The sequence below is a fragment of the Malania oleifera genome, chromosome 2 (genome assembly GCF_029873635.1).
Source record: "Malania oleifera isolate guangnan ecotype guangnan chromosome 2, ASM2987363v1, whole genome shotgun sequence".
NCBI lineage: Eukaryota > Viridiplantae > Streptophyta > Magnoliopsida > Santalales > Ximeniaceae > Malania > Malania oleifera.
This window is the reverse complement of record NC_080418.1, coordinates 142381040-142400428: the sequence shown is the minus strand read 5'-3', so window position 1 is coordinate 142400428 and position 19389 is coordinate 142381040. Positions and strand designations below refer to the sequence as shown.

The following is a 19389-nucleotide window of genomic DNA, read 5'->3' as shown; positions in this document are numbered from 1 at the left end:
GGGATTTGTTTACATCAGTCATTTTTAGAAAACTAAACTGCTAAAAAGTTAGCTTATGTTTGCACGTATTGACTTCTTATTTGCAAAATTTCACCAGGTAAAAATGTCAGTTTTACGATTTTATGGTTTTTATAAAAATGAGGGTTTTGGCGCATGATCATCAAACTTTTTAAAACTTCTTTATTTACATTAAACTTAACATAGGAAATTTTTGAACCCCTTATTTTCTATTTAAATGGAATATGTGAATTTGTTTAAATATGTATATGAACTATGGGTACTAGAGTTTCATTTTGCTATCTGAAAATGTGGAAAACAGGTGTCGGTTACATATCGAGCTTTATATGTGAAAAGGGTTATACCGAGAGGGTGTGTGTCGGTTTATACCACAGTATGAATGAATGAGTTTATGAAAATACTGGAACTGTACAAGTGATTTGTGAATTAGAAACAAGTTAATTTGTTTTATTGTAAATTGTATATATGATATTGGGACCACAACTTGTTACTATGAGAGCCTTAAAAAGTTCAACATTATATGAAGCCTTAAAAAGCTTAAGCGCGGTTCCGTTGCTATATTCAGGTACAGTGCATGCCATACATCTATTTTCCAATGTGGGTATCGAGATAGTCGGCTAGGTGAGAAGGGCTACTGGTGAATTAATGTATTCGTTGTTTGTGAATGACATGTTATTGGTTGGGAAGACTTTGACTGAGGCTAATCAATTAGAAACTGTGTTGAAAAGTTTTGACATAAATGTATTGGGTGCAACCATAAAGGGTCTTAGTTTGATTATTCGCATAGAGCTGCAAGGAGATTGGTGTTATCTCAGTGTGACTTTGTGGACAGAACTGCAAGAAGACTTTGTTTGTCGTCTTAAGGGAGTTTTGTGGAGAATCGATGTAAAATATCTACTGCTGGATATCTAAGGACGGATTGTGATGCCCGGAATATGTCAAAGGTCCCTTATAATGATGCAATTGGGTGTTTCGGCAGGCAATAGAGTGGTTCGTCAGTTGTGATATTTACTGAAGACTATGTAGGGGGTTTTGGTGATAAAAGGGTTATAACAACTTTTGTGTTTACTATTATGGGAAGGCCTTATTAGAAGCTTAGGGCGCAGTCTCAAGTTGTTACATTTACAACTGAATCGGGGTTCATGGTAGAAGTCGAAGCTACCATAAGCAAGTTCCAACCTCGCATAGACTTGGTGTTTGTCTCCAATTTTTAGATGGGAGATGGCCCCAACCTAACGTCCTAAGGTCAAGATGGAGCAGCGGGCTGTGTTTTTGATTTCTCCTAAGGGGCATCTATTTGCCAAGGTGGATATTGTTGTGATATATGACTCATATACTAAGTGAAATGAATGCACAAGAGAGAAAACATAGTGGAAAACAAAGTACCGAGGAGTAGCAGGGAAACCGTCAACGGATTGGCCATGACCGTCGACGATTTGACATTTGATTTCAGACAATATGCATTCTGTCTGAAATCATCGATGGTTTGGCTCAAGATACCCAGTGAAGATTTCAAATTTTGAAAGGGAGATGTTAATATGGTTTGGATTTAAAGGAAAAACCTCTAGAAACTCTATTTATATATCATATTAGATGTATTTGTAGAGGATAATTGTAAAAAGTTGAAAGGGTTCATGTATTGTTTAATATGATTTGGACAAGAAGATAGTGAATCTTTGTCATTTGGTCCCGTGGATGTAGATATTGCTAAACCACGTAATTCCTTGTGTTAGTATTGCTTTTATATACATGCTATGATTGTGAATTGTGTATATTTATCATTGATTACTGCATTGTATGTTTCATCCTATATACAAATAAATTTGCGCTTCTGTTGATCGACGGTCACCAACCTTACCTACCAGCCACAATCGTTGATTATTTGATTTAGAATTTTTTATAAATAAGTGTGGATATGTAATGTATAATGTGGTGTAGAGAGAGTGAATAACCAATGAGCGAGAGCGATTTTGATTCCTCTATAATTCAATTTTGTGAAATAAATTGATAAGTATTTATTGTGCAATTGATTCTCAACCAGTGACTGAATGTCCCTCCACCCATCATATAAGCAAGTCACACTTCATTCAAATTTTCATATTTTAAAAATTATAATTTGATAATTTACTTAATTTTCTTATGGTGTAGTAATTTTAAACAAATTTTTAAAAAAAATATTAAAAACTAATTTTGAATACGTTTATTAAGGTATTTATTAATTGTTTATTTATTAAGTTTATTTTCTAATAAAAGAATTGAAAATGAACAAAATAGAAAAATCTAAAGAATAAAAAATATATGGGAAAAAGTCGTTAAATTCAAGTTAACCATGAGCACAAAAAATGCTCCTCTTTAAATTTAATTACCAAATTTTAACAAGCTAATCAATTTTTTCAATGAGAGACTCTTTATGTTATCTATAAATAAATAAAATGTATTGACTAAAAAAACTTAAATAATATTGACCGAAGGCTTCAACACGTACTTATGTTTTTGTTTTTTAAAACTTCCATATATAACAAAATGTAGCTTTAGAACAATAATTTTTCTTGTCGTTATTCTTAAAATAAATCTAGTTTTTGAATTTCCACTTATTTACGAATAACAAAAATGGTTAATAAATAAAATAAAACATTTTTAATCTTAAAATGTTTTGGTAACCCAACCTCTTTCTCCATCAAGCTAGAGAGAGAGAGAAGAAGAGGAAAATAAACCATAACTAAAGATACACTTAATTTGAAACATGTGCAATTTAATTTGATCATAGTCATTAAATCCACAATATCTTACATTATCATTAGTTAATTATAAATTGATCCCTAATTACTTCAACTACCAAGACTAACCAAAATTTAATCAATTGGGCTTCCACCTCCACCACCGCCACCCTCTTCCAGTGGTGGCGGATCATCATTACTCAGTTGGACCTTGAGCACTTGCTCAAGGTGATGCGCGGTGTCGGGCGGGTGGGCCTCGATCCTGGGCCGGTCGGGCACCACCCACCGCCCGTCGCCGTTCCTCACCATACCCTTGTTCTCGTCCTGCCGCCAGCACGGCGGCACCCCGTACTCCCCCTTCAAGAAGTCGCAGCTCTTGTTCACCAGCGCAATGTCCCTCTTCGTCGCCAGCCGAAAACGCCGGCCCGGCCCGTGGTGGCCGTCCACCAGGTGCAGGTGCGCCTCCAGGTTGTGCACGCACCCCACGTCCTTCGTCGCCTTTAGGAACGGCGAGCGCGTGTGGTCCACCGCCAGCTCCACCCCAACGTGCGCGTAGCTCCACGGGAAAGCCATCTTCTCCTCGACTAACTTCTGGAAGTGAAACTTCTCGTTCGCGATTAGTCCCGGAACCGTCGGTACCACGTCGTGCACGTTCACCACACGCAGCACCTTCACCCCCAGCTCCTCGCACCGCTCCTTGAACTTCAGGTTTCCCACGCGCGGCCCCGAGAACGAGAACACCGTGATCGGGACTCTCCTCTCCGACCCGTCGTCGTTCCGCACCACGTTCACGCCCATCTCCGCGATGTCGTAGGCGCTGAGAATCGCGAGCGAGGCGCCGAGGCTGTGCCCCGTAACCGTGATGCCGAGGTCCTTGTCGTCGTTCTTGTAGCGGTCGATGAGGCGTTTGATCTCCGCGAGGATCTGCTCGCGGGCGGAGAAGGAGCAGTAGTTGCAGGAGTGTTCTTTCTTCGTGTAGAGGTCGTAGAAGCCGGCCTCGATCTTGACGGAGGGGTCGCTTGCGTGGCGGAAGTGAGCGGGGCAGAGGATGTCCTTGAGGTCGTGGATCCACTCGAGGTAGGTGACGGTGCCACGCCAAGCGACGAGGATGTCACGGCGGCCGAGGCGGCGGATTTCGTTTTCGTCGGCGGAGACGGCGACGTAGCCCATCCAGTTGGCATGGGGGCTCCAGACGGCGCGGAGGCCAGCGGAGTGCTGGAAGAAGTTAGGGAGGTTGATGTTGGAGGTGGCGTAGAGGTAGCGGCTTAGGTGGTAGCCGCGGTCAGCCATGTCCAGTTTCTCGAAGAAGTGAGCGCCCTGGTACTTGCAGGAGCCGCAGTACTTGGAGCGAGGGTCGTAGTCGAAGGAGTCGTAGCAGGCCTGAGCGAACTCGCCGTAGCGGATGATTTCTCGCCGGAGATGGGAGTTGAGCGGGTCGAGGAGGCCTTCCCAGTCGTTGCATCCCGCGATTTCTCTCCAGAGTTCGCGCAGAGGCCTCTCGTCTTCCTTTATCGGTTCTTCTTCTCCTTCTATCGGTGACTGCAGCCCGGTTTTGTCAAACAACAGGGTCTTTTTATCTTCTTCTCGGAGAAGCGGAGCGGTGGCGGCGCCGTTAGTACTGGTGAAACAAGAAGAGCTTGAGGGAGGAGCGGAGGAGGAGCATTTCACCAAAAGGGATCTGAGGGGCGTCCGGGCATTCTGATTATTGTAAGTAGGGGAGAAAGGTTTTTTGTTCTTAACGGCGGCGGCGGAGGAGGAGAAGGGAGGTGGTTGGGTGTAGTTGGGGTTGTTGAAACATAGCGCCAGAGAGGCCATAGGAAGAAGGAAAGCAAAGGATCGAAAGGAAAGGCTTCTTCTTCTTCTTCTTCTTCTTCTCCTCGCAGAGAGAGATAGAAAGAACTGTAAATCACACGGGCTGACAGAGTTGACGGGCAGTGAGTCAGCAGGAGAAAAGTGAAGATGAATTAGACAGCTGATGAGTAAGGACGGGGGTGTGGCCTTGCACTGTGCTCTGCGGAACTGAGCAGACTCTGATCAGTGGTAGTACACACTACTGGACGCTGAGCTTCTGCAGCTCCCCTGCAGATTGCCTGGTGGACAGGAAAGGGCACCGATGAGTGATGTGAGAGAGAGAGAGAGAATTGAAGTAGGCTAAGCTAAGCTCGACCATATGATTATATAACTTATGTAAGTGAAGCAAACCAGGAATTAACTGAAGCAGCTAGCGATTGTTCGTCTCTATGTTCACCGTGATGTAACATCAACATTTCCATTAACAAAAAGAAGTCGTCAACCGAAGTGTTTTTTTTCTTTTAGAACTCCCCCAATATCACAGAGTACGCGTGTGCTTGTGGCCTTAAAATTTGGAAATGAATAGTGGAACAATTATTATTTAGATAAAGGAAAATTGAAGCCATCCATAATTCAACGATTGATTTTTTGAAAATGTTTAACTAACATAAGCCTTTAGGCTTAGTTTGTTTGTTTAGGGTCTAAAATTGACTAGACCAAACTAAAGTACAAGATTAGACGTTTGTTTGTTCCATGTTTGGGCTGATATTTATTAAGGATATGATATATAACAACCTAGCTACAGTCTCTCAAAAGATAAAAATATCCGAGCAAAAATCATGATTCAAAAACAAGATAATATGGAATTGATAAAGATATTCACAATCAATTTGTGATTCTTCTGCAACATTACTAATTAATGTTGTCTCTGCAAGGTGTCGCAGAGGCGGTCTCCTTCCCAACTCACTTCAATACGAGCCAGTCAAAAGCAATACGATTGACTTATACATTGAAGGTCCAAAAGCTTTTTAACAGGCTTCTAGTGAGGAATAGCATAAAGAAGATCTCCTTGATAAGGTGAGTGGCCAATGAGATAGATATACATTGAATAGAGGATTTTGAAGAATGGGGCCCTCGGATTTGCAAAATTGCATGGAGACTAAGCAAGTTGAAGGTGCCGCTTGATGCCAAATCCAACTAATCAACCGAATTTTGCAACAAAATATATCCAATTTGGTGGAAGGTTCCACTTATCTATTCCTCTCTAATTCGCTAATCTGCAATAGGATCATCTATATTGGCATTAAATTTCACGTAAATTCCATCGACAAATAAAAGAGTATGAGACGAGAAATAAATGAGTTGTCTCTTAATTCTCATCACATAATCAGGTCTAAATTCAACCTTCAATTAATAAAAAGGAAAAAAAAATTAATAGAGCGCTTATCACTAATCTTTTAGGAATATTAATTTATCAAAGTATTAGAAATCAGTTGAGAATGCTATTTTAATTTTGAACTTGTAGAAGAGAAGGGCATGGTAGAAATAGTAAGGACAAAAATACAAATGGAAAACCTTTCAAATAATTTTAATTGATTAATAATATCTACACTTTTTTGAATTATTTCATAATACTAGATTATTTTACAATATGAAAATACAAATTAAAGTAATTATAACGAGCATTAAGATTGCATGTCGATTTTTGCATGGTAATTAATAGGAAATTATACAGGAGATTTCCTCCTCCACATGTCCATGTGTTTGTATTTTAAATGTTGATATGTGGCAAAATGGTCTCACATTCATTAATATCAGAGAGGGGCCCATTTTCAATAAGTGTATACTTTAGAAAATAGACACACGAACACATGAAGGGAGAGACCCCCTATATAATTTCTCGTAATTAACTTATTTTGACAAATTTTTCATATAATTTCTTTCCATTCAAAATATACAAAGTTAATTATTTTATTTTTTAGAAAATATTTGATTAAATTATAAATAAAACAAATCTAAAGTTATATAATAAAGAATTAATCTTAAACCAAACCCATTGAACTACTCAAACATGTTGACTAGTTTGATCAACCAACTATTCACTTACCAATTGTTTCAAAGACATACATGGAAGAAGCTTGTGCATGACTCATTTTCACATGAAATTAAATATGATACTATAGTTAATGTTGTAAAATTCAGGTATAGAACAACAAACACAGCACAAGATGTAAAGACAAAAGAAACTCTAAGTCTCAAATATGAATGAGAAAACAACAACCAATAACACAAGAATAAGAGCAAATGACATTTAATATTCACTATAATGTGAAAACACCACAATATACAAGTTTTACAATGATCACTATGTACAAATACATTCACACGTACATATATAGAAGTCCCTCGAAGGTTTCCCTCCAATAACCCAACAACCCCAATGTTCAAATTTGAAATTCAAATTTATTCTCGCAGCCCAGGCATTCTCGTCGATGAGAGGATGAGTTCGTCAACAAGAATAAGAAGGACACTCGTCGACGAGAATAGGGCATTCGTTGATGAGCTCATTTTCCTGCTCTCGGTATCTCAAGATTTCCTGAACCTTTGGGCCTCGCAGGATCTCCTCGTCGACGAGGACAGGGCACTCATCGACGAGTCCCTGCTATGCAACCCTTCTTATGTTTTTCTTCCTTTGTTTAAGAAACTCTAAGTATAAGAGCAACACCGTAAATAACAATCTCCACCTTGACAATTATACGCCCCTTAGGAGAACCCGAAAAACATTTGACTACTCCACCTTGAACTTGAAATGCTCGGTGGAGTAAGTCCAAACAATGCTTGAACTTTTCAGAAGTAACCGATTTTGTCAAAATATCTGCTGCGTTTTTAAAAGTGTGAACCTTCTCCAACACAAGTTCACCTAAAGCAATCAATTCTCGAACTCTGTGGAACCTCATATCAATGTGCTTGGTTCTAGTATGGTATACTAGATTCTTCACCAAGTAAATGACACTCTGACTATCATAATGCAGCACCACTCCATTTTTCTGTAATCTCATCTCTCTTACTATACTCCGCTTCAGTCGTGGACAATGCTACCAAAGACTGAACCATGGATTTCCAACATACCAGTCCTCTTATAAGAGTAAAAATATATCCCGTTGTAAACCGTCTGTCATCCATATCTCCAGCATAATCTGTATCTACAAACCCCATAACTAAAGGACAATCTTGTTGCTTTCCAAACATAATGTCTTAATCTGATGTACCCCGCAAGTATCTAAGTATCCATTTTACAGGTTTTCCATGTTGTATTTCTAAATTAGAAAGAAACTTGCTTTCCACACTTACAGTATAGGAAACCAAACCCGAAAAATAAAATAAAATGAATATAAAAGAGAGAAATAAATGAAAATAAAATAAAAAGAATGAATTTGGTAAGTGGGAACCTAAACCGGCAACAGTTTTGTGAGCCGGAAGAAAATCGGCCACGGTTTTGGGTCAGCTGGGCCGATGACGATTTTGTGGATACAGGGGAAACTAGCACCGGTTTTCCTCTGGGCCTGCTCACCTATAAATAGGTTTGAGCTCATTTTTTTTAGAATTTCAAGTCTTTCTCTTCTCGCTACTAGGGTTTCGAAACTTATTCACCAAAAAGCATTTCTGAGCTCTTATTTGCTTCTCGGTTGCCTCTCTCACCCTTAGTCGAGCAAGTACGCATGTTTTCACCGGTTAGAAATTCTAGGATTTTGTCATTTCGATCCGTTCGGGTTCATTTTTTCGTAAAAAGGTAAGGAGATTTGTTTACATTGGTTATTTTTGAAATCTAATCCACTAGAACTGTAGGTTATAATATGTATGATATGACTGCTTATTTGGAAAATTTCACTAGGTGGAATTGCCGATTTTTTGGTTTTACGATTTTGGTAAAAACTAGGGTTTTAGGGTATGGTCTCCAATCTTCTTAAAACTCCTTTATTTGTATTAAACTTAAAGTATATGAGATACTTAAAACCCTTGTTTTCAATTTAAATGATATTTTACGAACCATTTATTACCATATGCTATACTAATGCTTTTTAAACCAAATAAGTGTGACATGAAATGTTAAATGGAAATATACTGAACTGAGAAATATGATTATGAGATACGGGAATTGGAGTTCCAAAATGTTTATCAGGAAATGTGTCACGCCCCGAACCTGGTAATGGGACCCAAGGGTGAAAATGTAAATCAACCAACACTTGTATCACACAAAACATCCAAAGATATAAGACAATAGATGAGGGTCCGACCCCGTGGGGTTCCCAAGTACCCTATACACATCCAAACATAACAGAATATATACAGCGAAAAAAGGTCATACTATATATATACAGTACCATACCAGAGTCTATATAAGGACAGAATCAAGGTTCGATCAAGTAATGTACAAACGGGAGCCCAACCTCAAAACAGCAACCCACAACATACAAGTCCTAACACTTACCCAAGCGCTACCCACAATACACCAGCCACTACACTCCCGACACAAGGATGTTAGTTCCGATCACCCGAAGGACCTATAAAAATGTACGTACAGTAGGGGTGAGACACATCTCAGTAAGGAAGAATACAGGTTATATCAGTGTGTGGCATTTGAGTGTTATCATGATGCAGCATACACGCAGTTAAATGCAGTTCCAGTACTAATTTCACAACAGTGCATACACCCACACACACACATGATCAGCAATCCAAGTGTCATCACACCCATCGGCCCGAAACCGGCCCGCGACATACGGCGTTGGCCCGTAGCCAACCCGCGTAACACGGCTCCACTGGCACATGGCTAGTCCCCGACTCCCATGGCATCGTACCGGTGCTAAACTGGTGGATCCACACCCTTTGGCTTGATCTACCGAAATAGGCTCACGCCCTCGGATATAGAGTCGGACACTCGGCTAATCTATGGCCAGCAATTTCACACACCCTCGGATATAAAGTCGGATACTCTCAGTACCTAGAACAATTCGAAACCGTGTTCCTACTAGCATTTCAACCAATCACACACGCATGCATGCTCATATAACCAAACAAACTGCACTTATTTGGTAATCTAAAATCATGGTTTTTCAAACACATACAGTTTAAAACCAGTCAAGGCACAGCCATCCCTATAACACAGTATAAATCAACATATAGATTCGGTTTTCAACAAAACCAGGGATGCAGCCCGTCACCTCCCTTTTTCCCAAAACTGTAATCATGAAAAACCCATAGTTTTCCTTGTTAGATCCCCCCCCCCCAAATGAGTAGCCAAAACACATACAGGACCGTGAACCACAGTTCTACCGAATTCGATTTCAAAAATAATCGATATAAACACAATTCCCCTTACCTTTTCCCCAAATAGAAAATCCAAAACTCTAAGGTCCCTAAACATCGAACCGAGTTTCAAAACCTATAAATCACAGTACAGAAGATACTCACAAGACTGTTCCCTACAAAACTACTGGATCAGAATTGAAAATCGATCCTTACCTCGATTTTACGCCAAAACCCGAAACTGGCCGAACCAAAAATATGATCCGTAAAACTTGTAGAGAATCCTTCCACGATCCCCGTGGAAACTTCAGATTTACGATTCTCGGGACGAACAGCGAAGAAATCTAGAAAGATAGAAAGTAGGGAGAGTTCTAGAGAGATAGAGAGAATATATTTGAGTTTTTTTAGTGTGGAAGTAATGAAACTTCTATTTATAACCCTTTGATCCGACCACTTCTCGTCGACGAGGCTCTATAGTCTTCTCATCGACGAGATCAAGACCTTGTCGATAAGTCTGGGATCTCCAATTTTCTGAAACCCCTCGGCTTCTCCTCATCGACAAACCCGTACATACAACTGAATACACATACACGTAACTCTAAAGAAAACTGGCGACTACTACAGCGTAGCCCCATCATACACATACATACACACCCTCACTTATGGCGGAGGAATATCGTGGTTACATATACAACTGTCTCAAGAGTTCACAATACACACACTCCCGACGACTAACCACCTATTCCAACCTAAAGCAGGATAACATACACGTACTAAAAACAACTATGGATACTTCTGGCGTATTTCCGTTTCCAGTTCCCAAGAAGTTTTCTCAACCTTGTGGTTCCGCCACAATACCTTCACTAACGGTATATTTTTGGTACGAAGCTTCTGAACTTTACGGTCCAGAATGTGAACAGGTATCTCCTCATACGCTAAAGTATCCCCAATTTCCAACTCATCATAACTGATAACATGTAATGGATCCAGCACGTATCTCCTCAACATGGACACATGAAACACATCGTGGACCCTCGAGAGTGCTAGGGGTAGTGCAATCATGTAGGCTACCGGACCCACTCACTTAAGAACCTCGAATGGTCCGATATACCACGAACTCAGCTTGCCCTTCCTTCCAAATCTCATCACCCTTTTCATCAGAGCGATACACAGAAATACCTTACCCCCACCTCAAATTCTAACTCACTGCGGCGAACATCTGCAAACTTTTCTACCGACTCTTAGCTAATTTAATCCTCTCCCGGATCAAACCTGAAATTAGGAATAGCTTCCCAAGAGGGGGGGTGAATTGGATTATAAAAATTTCTTTTGACTTCTTTTAAGAATCCTTAACTTCTTTAAACACTTAACCAATTCTTGACTTGTTTTTTTAATTCCTTAATCAATCAAGAACTTAGTTCTTTTATCCAATCAATTAAACACAATCTTCAAACCAAACAATCAATTTATTTGGCAAGTACAAGTTAAACAACAAACAACCAAACCAAGGCATAAAGTATTCAGCACTTTGGTAATATAAGATCTTGAGATAGTTTGTTTGTTTATATAAGCCCTATGATTATGAATTATAATTTATGCTTACTGAAGTAAAGCCCTGTATAAATAAATCCAATCACTCTTTCCAAATATTTAGAATTCAAATAAACTCTTGGTAAATTTATCTTTGGGGTGTTAACCAAGTAACGTACTCCCGTATGGTTTCCGCAAGATATGGTGTAACCAACGTACTCCCTTTCGGTTTCCGCAACCCAAATCAAAATTGAATTTTAAGTTTACTTGATTTCCAAATATGCATAGTATGTATAATTTAGATATTTAAATCATCCACGCAGTTGTATATGAACTGAAATTAAAGAATAAGGAAAGAGAGAGTGAGACGGAGATTTTTACGAGGTTCGGCTTATACCCAGCCTACGTCCTCGCCTTTGGCAAACCACCAAAGGATTCACTAAACCTGTTCCGTTGACGGGTGGAACAAAACCGATTACAACACTCCTTGGTTAAGGTTAGAGCCTGCCTTCTCCAAACGATATTCCCTCGTTTGGTCACTCCTTACATAGGCTAGAGTCTGCCTCTCTAAGCAATATCCCCTTGCTTAGCCAACGATCCAAACACCTTGGAACGTCAATGAACTACAAGAAACATAAGATAAAATCTACGTACAAGTATACTCTCTCAAAGAGCAAGTTAGTACAATTTCAGCACTATATACTTAAATGTAAAATATCAATAGGAAATAGAATGAAACTCAAGTGTAGAATTCACCAATATCCTTCTTAGAAGAGGATTAGTAGTAGGAATTCAAAGGAAGAAGAATCAACACTTCAGAGTTCTCAGCAAAAGAATTTTCCAATGAGTGAGCAAGAGAACTTAGGAAGAACAAGAATACTTTCAGCTTCTCAAAACAGATTTTTCAATTCTTAGTTTTTTTATTTGTTTTACAAAACCATGTATTTATAGGCTTTCAAACTTGAAAAAGTTTCCTTAAAGAATTTCCCTATTTATTAGAATATTTAAGGTTCAAACGGCTATAATTTAAAACATTCGAATTTTAAAAATTTGCCCGTTGAACAATTTTTAAATGTCTGACAACAGTGACCTTATTTCAGTGTTTTGGCCATAACTTTTCTGTATAACTCCAAATTAGGTGATCTTGGTGTCAAACGAAAGCTAAGAGAAAATCCTACAACTTTCGTGTTTATCACTATTTAAAATAATGAGTTCTTGATAGAGAAAAATTCACCTCAATGCGGCTGTATAAAAACTGACAGCATTTGGGAAAAAACTCTTTTTAGTGCTCTTTATTTTAAAAATGATTTTAACCTTTTTAAAATAATTTTTGACCTTATAAAAATATTATTCAGGTATTTTAAAAAGTATCTAGGTCTAAGAAGTTAACCTAAGAGCTTCAAAATATTTCAAATGATATTTTAAACATTAAAGCACTTACATGAGACTTCTAAAATATTAACATTCTAAGTTCTTGAGTCTTCATGCTTTGTCCTTTGATTGAATCCATCTTTTCTTCAAACTTCCATATTCTTTAAGCTTTCTTACTTTACCTTTCTTTGGATCTTTTGACTTTGATATACCTTGGCTTTCAACAACTTATTCATGTCCTCATGTTCTTCAACAAGTAATTCATGTCTTGGCTCATTTAAGCTTCATTTGATCCTTGTGAGCACTTTAACCTTGCTTCCATCATATTTGATCCTTGTGGGCACTTTGACCTTACTTTCACATATATGAATCCTGAAATATCATTACTCACACAATTACATTAAATTTCACTTGTTTGTTAGCATCAAAACAAGATAACAAGATTTTAAGCCTTGTAAGGCCAACAAAACCCACCTTCTTAGACGCCTGCTGCACAAGTTCAAGTCCTAACACCTGATGTTCACCAACCTCATCCCAACATAAAGGAGATCGACACCTTCGACCATACAAAGCTTCGAACGGTGCCATCCCGATACTAGCCTAGAAGCTGTTGTTATAAGCGAACTCTACTAGTGGCATAAACTATATCCAGCTACCACCAAAATTTAACACACAAGCTCGCAACATATCTTACAAGATCTGTATCGTCCTCTCCAACTGTCCATCAGTCTGGGGGTGGAACGCTGTACTAAAAGTAAGCTTCGTCCCCAATGCCTCCTGCAAACTCATCCAAAATCAAGAAGTAAACCTCGGATCCCAATCTGACACAATGAACACTGGTACTCCATGCATTCTCACAATCTCATGCACATACTTATCTGCTAGCCAACTTAAAGGATAGCCAACCTTCATCAGTATGGAATGAGTAGATTTCATCAACCTGTTCACGATTACCCAAATAGCATTCTGCCCGTGAAGCGCTGGTGGCAATCTAGTCACAAAATTCATGGAAATATGCTCTCATTTCCACACCGGAATAGGCAAAGGCTACAACGGTCTTGTCGGCCTCTAATGTTCAGCTTTCACCTACTGACACGTCAGACACTGCTCCATGAATTGAACAATCTGCCTCTTCATACCAGACCACCAGATCTTTGTACTACCCGGATGTACCGTATACAAAGAACGATGCACTTCCTCCAGAATCGTCCTTTTGATCTTGTCATCGTTCGGAACACACAGCCTGGTCCCAAACCTCAACACATCTCCGTCAGATATGTTAAACTCTGTAGCCAGTCCCTGCTGTACCTTTTCCATAACCTTTGGCAACTCTGTATCACTAGCTTGCACGCCCTTTATACACTCAAACAAAGTCGGTTGGACCACCAAACTAGCAAGATAAGCTTGATGATCACTAACCACCCACTCCACACCAAGGCTTCCCAAATCTCATATGATATGATGTTGAGCTACAACTACTGATACAGCCACATGCTCCGACTTCTGACTCAACGCATCAGCTACCACATTAGCCTTCCTAGGGTGATAACTGATCGTGCAATTGTAGTCCTTAAACAACCCAAGCCACCGTATCTGCCTCATATTCAACTCCTTCTACATGAAGAAATATCTAAGGCTCTTATAATCAGTGAAAATCTCACACTGCACACCATACAAATAGTATCGCCAGATCTTCAATGCATATACAACAGCAGCCAACTCTAGATCATGCGTAGGATAATTCTTCTCGCACTCTTTCAGTTTCCGAGAAGAATATGCTACTACCTTACCCTGCTGCATAAGCACACATCCCAGACCTTTCAGAGACGCGTCACTATAAATCACAAACCCACCATCCCCCGAAGGAATGGTTAAAACCAGAGCAATAACCAGCCGGTTCTTCAACTCTTGAAAACACTACTCGCAATCACTGGTCCACTCAAATTGTACTCCTTTTCTGGTCAATCGAGTCAGAAGCCCAGACAGTTTAGAAAACATCTCCACGAATCGACGATAATAACTCGTCAGTCCTAGAAAACTCTAAACCTCCTTCTCATTCTTCGACCTCACCCAGTCAACCACAGTTTTGATCTTTCTAGGATCAACTAATATACCATCACCAGTCACCACATGGCCTAAGAATGCAATCTGACTCAACCAGAATTCACATTTCTTTAGTTTAGCTTACAGTTTCTTTTCCCGCAGAATCTGTAGTACTAATCTCATATGGTCCTTATGGTCTTCTGAACTCCTTGAGTATACTAGAATATCATCAATGAATGCCACCACGAATCGATCCAGGTACTCATGGAAAACCCTATTCATCATATCCATGAAGACCGCCGGAGCATTCGTCAACCCAAAGGCATGACCAAAAACTCCTAGTGGCCATATCTGCTTCGGAAAGCTGTCTTCGCTACATCCTCAGACCTAACCCTCACCTAATGATACCCAGACCGTAAGTCAATCTTTGAAAAGACATGTGTCCCCTGCAACTGGTCAAAGAGATCATCTATACGAGGTAAAGGATAGCGATTCCTTATAGTCACCTTGTTAATTTCACGATAATCAATGCATATCTGCATCGACCTGTCCTTCTTCTTCACAAACGATACTGGAGCTCCCTAGGGCGAAACACTAGGTCAAATGAAACCCCTATCCAGTAATTCCTGCAACTGCTCCTTCAACTCTTGAAGTTCTGTTGGAGCTATCTGGTACAGAGCTTTAAAGATCGGTGCCTTGCCAGGCAGCAATTCTATAGCAAACTCCACCTCTCAATCCGGAGGTAAACTGGGTAAATCATCTAGAAACACATCCAGGAACTCACTGACTACCCGAATGTCCTCGAGCCTCAACTCATTCCACGGCGGTTCCTTTACACAAGCTAGGTACCCCTGACATCCATCCAAGAGTCATTTCCTCGCCTGTAGTGCTGATAGTATCTGTGGCGCTGGACGCACACATGATCCCACGAATTCATACTCCTACTCCCTAGGAGGTTTAAAAACTACTACCTTCCTACAACAGTCAATCATAGCATAACAAGAGAACAACCAATCCATCCCCAGAATGACATCGAAACCTAACATGTCATATACCACAAAATTCACCGGTAGCAGCTTCCCCTGAATTACCACTGGGTAGTCTTCCAACATCTTCCTACAGAATAATACACTCCCAGATGGCGTAGTAACATATAACACCTCGTTCATGACTTGGGTCTCAACCCCACACCATCGAACAAAACTCGTAGATAGAAACGAATAGGTTGCACCCGAATCAAACAAAATAGAAGCTTTATTTGAAAGCAACAATAAGGTACCTGTCACCACATTCCCTACATGCTCAGCGTTCGCTGGAGTAAGAGAATATACTCTGGCCAAAGTTATATTCGTCTAAATGGTTCAACGGTTCCCCGAGGTATCTAATTGCCCCCTTGGTTCACACTAGATGCAGGCACGTCTCACTTCAGTGCACGACAATTACGAAACATGTGACCTGGCTGACCACAGTTGTAGCAGTTACCCCCAAATGACTGGCACTCACTCTCGTGCCATATGTGGCATATGGTACAATTACCACTAGTTTGGCTCCCCTAAGAATCTTGGCGTGGACTGGGGAGTGTGAACAGAGTTTTTAGGAGATGAAACAGCGTTTAGTCACTACTCTAGTATTGACCATTCCATCAGGGGATGATGGCTATGTGATTTACAGTGACGCATCCTAGAAGGGACTTAGGTGTGTCTTGATGCAACGAGGGAAGGTTATCGCTTATGCTTCTCGCCAACTCAAGGAGTACGAGAAGAATTACCCTATACATGACTTGGAGTTAGCGGCTATTGTTTTTGCATTAAATATCTAGCGGCACTACCTATACGGTGAAAAGTACGAGATCTTTACGGATCATAAGAGCCTCAAATACTTCTTCACCTAGAAGGAGTTGAATATGAGGCAACGTAGATGGCTTGAACAGACTAAAAAGTATGACTGCACCATTAGTTACTATAACGGCCTGCTTATTCAATCATATAATAAAACATATATAATAATAATATCAACTCGGACCCGTGAGTAACGGGGACACCTGTTATACATAGCGGAACCTTGGCAGTAGTAAATATAAATCATCATTCTCATAATCATAAAATGTAAAATACTAAAGCCAAAAATATCCAAAAAATACATCTAGGATCCCACAACAAAATCCTCCTAACCCTAGTACAAAACTTACCTTCCTAGCAGGGTAGTACAACCGACTCAACGGCAGTCACGCTCCACCGGTCTTTTTGGGTTTTTTGAAAATCATTTAATGTTCGGGGGTGAGACACTTCTTAGTAATGGAAAATAAACTAAATATAGCTGTATGGCAACATGAATATTTGATGCAATTATGCAATACATTTCATATATCTGAAACATTCATCATAACATACTAAATAATCAAATACTTTCGTATTTTCTAATAAATCATATAGTTCATAAAATGTCTGGTATAGCTAATAGTACTGAAAACATACCCAGGATGAATAGTTAGCTAATGTCATGTATTACCCACCATGACAGGTTGTGCAGCCCAAAGGCGGGACCCGACAATGAATGGCCGACCACTGTCGAATAAAAAATATTTGTAAGTACGATGGGCCCGCGACACCCTGGTCTGAACTGTCAAGTGGACGTCTACAACTCTACACTAAAAGTCACATCGACTATCCATCTCCCACCCCCTTGTGGGGTGGTTAGCACAAGTCTGAACATAGATATCTGATCTATATAGCTACGGTACCGTGCTCCTGAAACTAAAATAAACTAATATCTAGGTTCTGATAACATATAGTACAAGATAATATAGCATTTAATGTAAATGGATTGATAGCATTTCTATACTTTCATAAATACGGCCTTGTGCCGAACAATTCATAAACACGGCCTTATGCCGAAAACATATAACATACACGGTCTTGCGCCGGCTATCAATCACGGTCTTGCGCCAAAAATTTCATACATATCACTATGAATAAATAAGTCATTTACCATGTACTTCAAAATCATCATATGCTGCATTATTTCATAGTTCCTAAAAACATGCTTATTCGTAAAATTGCCATAATATAATACATATCATGTAAAAATAATATTCATGTCATACATTACTGAATAAAATCATACATTTCATCCTGAAAGCGTATTTCCTGAATAACAGCAGTATTTTCCCAAATATGCATTTACTTAGTAATATTCAGATATAGTACATGTTTTTCTAAAAATTAATTTGCTGATAAATAATAGTAATTTGCGTGGAAAATAACTACTTTAGTTTATTTCCTTACCTGACACTAAAAAAACCCCCCTAAAAACGCTCATCTTGCACCCACAGGGTTCCCCGTTCAACACCCTGAAAATGACAACTCTCAGAACTAAACTTTATTTTTTTTCATGCGAATATCATTTCCTATAACTACAGTAAGACCAAATTTAGCATAAAAATCATTACCTCAACTCAGGCATGAATTTCAACTCGCTTCCACCAACGATCCGCTCCTACATATTTGGAGAGAACTTCCCCAGGAGCGCCGTGGTGGCCTCAGATAGTCGATCCAACGAATGATGGAGCCGAAATCAAAGAGAGAGGAGAGAGAAACCATAGGGAGGATAGAGAGAGATAGAAAGAGAGAGAGTGAGTGATTTTTTGATTTTTTTTTCTACGTTTAAACTAAGTTTTAGGCTATTTATACTAGGGTCTTCATCGACGAGCCACGTCACCTCGTCGACGAGGTCAAGAGGAAATTCGTCGACAAACTCTCCCCTTCGTCTACAAAATTCAGAGTTGCCCAAATATCCTTTCGATATTTTCTCGTTGACGAAGCGCACCCTCGTCGACGAGTCCAGTATGCAACGTCGTCGACGAACCCCCATTTCTTTTCTATTTCCATTTTTCACTCTCTTAAGTATTATTTAAATACCATTATTCTTCGGGTTATTACATTCTTCCCTCTTTACAAAATTTCGTCCTCAAAATTTACTATTCATATAATTCATCATACCTTAAAGGCAAAATGGTCTACTTATTTTATTACTTACCCTCACTTATGGCGGAGGGATACCGTGGTTACATTCCGACTCCTGGGAGATTACATATACAAAAGAAAATTTCCCCCAAAACTAAAATATCACTTACTAACTAAAGTATTACATGTACCTGCAAAAGAAATACTACATATTTACTTACATATTCTAATTACATCTGAACTTCTTGGAACAATTGTGGATATTTCTATCTGATCTGTTCCTTGAGCTCCCAAGAAGCCTCTTCTATTGCATGATTCCTCCATAGAACCTTTACTAGAGGAATCTTCTTATTACATAGTTCCTGTTCTCTTCTGTCCACAATCTACATGGGTACCTTCTCATAGACTAGTGAATCACTGAGCTCTAATTCACCATAACTGATAATATGAGAAGGATTTGGGACGTATTTCCTCAACATAGATACGTGGAATACGTCGTGCATCTTGGATAGTGTAGGTGGCAACGCTAGCCTACAGGCCACCGGCCCCACTTTCTCTAAAATCTCAAACGGACCGATGAACTTAGGGCTAAGTTTACCCTTCCTCTCAAATCTCTTAACTCCTTTCAACGGAGTTATCTTTAGAAATAC

General features: G+C 39.6%; 1 protein-coding gene across 1 annotated transcript; it reads right to left on the bottom strand.

Moving 5' to 3' along the window:
- Nucleotides 1-2753: 2753 nt before the first annotated feature.
- LOC131149332 (phospholipase A1-Igamma3, chloroplastic) lies at nucleotides 2754-5041 on the bottom strand. The gene is made up of 2 exons (XM_058099698.1): nucleotides 4938-5041; nucleotides 2754-4825 (listed from the first exon to the last, which is right to left on the bottom strand). Exon 2 carries the CDS (start codon nucleotides 4548-4550, stop codon nucleotides 2871-2873), a length of 1680 nt encoding a protein of 559 aa, XP_057955681.1. The 5' UTR covers nucleotides 4551-4825; nucleotides 4938-5041; the 3' UTR covers nucleotides 2754-2870.
- Between the last annotated feature and the right edge of the window lie 14348 nt (nucleotides 5042-19389).